At 36.0% G+C, this 2,403-nt stretch overlaps 1 protein-coding gene across 2 annotated transcripts in view; it reads left to right on the top strand.

Moving 5' to 3' along the window:
- The window catches only part of FAM169A (family with sequence similarity 169 member A), a 79,999-nt gene that overhangs the window by 46,944 nt on the left and 30,652 nt on the right, over positions 1–2,403 (top strand). For both annotated transcript variants that reach the window (XM_019517693.1, XM_019517692.1), the window contains exon 9: positions 2,013–2,061. In XM_019517693.1, the coding sequence (XP_019373238.1) occupies positions 2,013–2,061 (49 nt within the window). The remainder of the gene's footprint in view (positions 1–2,012; positions 2,062–2,403) is intronic.

Here is a 2,403-nt window from a genome sequence, read left to right as displayed (position 1 = left end):
AGTAATATAGCTACATTAATGTATTTGTATTGTAAATAGTAATCATGTTGATTTGGAAGGACTTCTTTGAGATGACTTTGGACTTTTTGAAGGGCTCTTGGTTGGACTTTTTGAAGGATTTTTGGCTGGAGTCTTCTCAGGAGTCTGGCTGCAGGTTTTTTGGAATCTTGTCTGCTTTCTTAAAGAAAGTGTCCAAGGAAGTTTGGACAGATGTTCTCCAGGGAGATGGGTGGCATGGTGTCAAATCGGATCAAATGTTGTAAGTTGAAACTGACGTCAGAAAGTTGAAACGATGTCAATTTACAAACGTTCTAAGTGCAGAACGTTGCAAGTCAAGGACTGCCTGTATTTTAATATTTTGTTAAAATATTATGAAGCTGCTTCTTGGGACAGAAATGCTATAAAATAAAGCTAGGTATTCAGCAAATACTATTGAATGTTAATGCATGTGAACTTGTGTTGTACTAAACAAGTAAAATGGACTTGGTAGTAAACAGGATGAAGCTCCTAAGCAGAGACTATTTCAGTAGCTGGCAGGCTGGCTGCAAAATTAAAGCTTAACACTACTCTGAAGTGAAAGCCAAAGCTCCCATTGACTGCAGTGGTGGCAGATTCAGGGTTTAAGGCACAAAAAATAGTTACTGATGTCAGAAATTCATAGTCCAAGTGAAATGACTTCAGCTAGTGCTCCTGCTTTAAATAAAAGTGCTTCCCAAAGGAGAAATGAAAAGAAAATAATGGTGATTTTTTTTTCTTTGAGTCTGTAAACATCCTAAAGCAATGACTGATTCTGCTTTAATTCATAACAGTAAGTTTCCAACTCTGAAATGTAACAATGACAATTGACTCCACTGCTTATCTAAGCAGAAATCTCTGACAACTCTGTTTAGCTGAGGTTGTTTGATGCAGTGACACAATTATATTGGGGAAGAAAGCATTTAATTGCTGTTAAGGTTTCCAGAGTGGTGAACTAGGAATTCAGGTTTTACAAAAATGTCACCACCTATTCCTATACACAGAAAGGAGAAGGAAACAGGAGATGCCTATGTTGTGAAGGATTTGAAAGATTGTTGGGGAGCCAGAGTGGCAAAACAGCCCAACTCCTTCCAAACTGCTCAAACCACTGGTAGCTTTTTTCCAGAGAACTGCATTAACAATACAAAATTCTGTAGCCTGCTGAGAACTTGGGAGCAGCGAAGGATAGGATAAACTTTCCAAAAAGTGCTTGTATGTGTAATGCAAGGAATAATGTACAGCTAAATCAATCCTTCTATGTTAAAATTTGTATGAAGCAATCTCAAATAGTAATGTATTACAGAATGGTTGTAAACCACTGATGGTCTTGTAGAAGAATATATTATTTGAACAATGTGACTGAAAGCTCAGCAGTGCATGTGGAGATCATTAGTGATGGCTACTTTAGGTAATCTAGTCTAGGACAATATAATTAATTGTAGCCTTTTTAAAATGAAGTTTATACTGTGTTAAAAATTATTATAAAAATAGAATTGTATTATAAAAATAGAATTGTGATTGGTGGTTCTAGCTATGGCTAGAGTAATCTTTTTATTCACAAATTTAACAGACTTCTAGCTCTTCATACTTTAGCTAGTATACATAAACATGTGTTTTTTGTTTTCCTGACTTATCACCTCCATTACCTGTAACAAGAGTTAATAAATTTATTACCAGTTTTGATAATGTTAAGTGTGAATAGGTGCTCTTGTATTGCATGACAATTTGAAGTAAATATCAGAACCGAAATGTAGAAAAAAATATATTTAGACACTTTTAAATTTAAATATATTTAAAATATTTTTTTTTAGAGAAAAGCAGATTACTCATGGGAAAAGATGCTGCTGCCTTTTTCCTTGTTTCTTCATTCCCCATTCCCTTTCCCCTCTTTAGAATGTAACTGTTCTTCTAGGGAATTGCTACTTTGTAACTTCAGTAGGTTTTGTTTTTGTTTTTAAATAACCTTGTGTATGTTTGGTTTTTGTTTTTTTCTGTAGACTGATTCTTCAAAGGATACCACAGACATGGAGGCAAGCAGTTCTGCAGGTAAAATAAAATAAAATAAAAAAGTGCTGATTTATCAATATTGTCCTTGTATTTTAGAGGATAGGGGTCCACTTAACTATTTTTAATTTCTGTGCACCTCCATTCATATACAAAATTAGATATAATATTATATTATAATCTTTTTGAGGTGTTGTGAGGCCTAACTATTGTTTAAGTTGGGGGTCAGCAGCCTGTGGTCCTCAGGCCAGTTCTGGCCCATAAAACCCTTGGATCCAATCCATGGACATGGGGTGCCTTCTGTGGCCACTTTCCTGTGCCACCTTGGGGGCGGGGACAGGACACAAGCAGTGGCATGGTCCTAGGACCCACCCACCCACTCAC

Source organism: Gavialis gangeticus, unplaced genomic scaffold (assembly GCF_001723915.1).
Source record: "Gavialis gangeticus isolate Ggan-Ray unplaced genomic scaffold, GavGan_comp1, whole genome shotgun sequence".
NCBI classification, from domain to species: Eukaryota; Metazoa; Chordata; order Crocodylia; family Gavialidae; genus Gavialis; species Gavialis gangeticus.
This window is presented reverse-complemented; position numbering and strand designations above follow the sequence as displayed.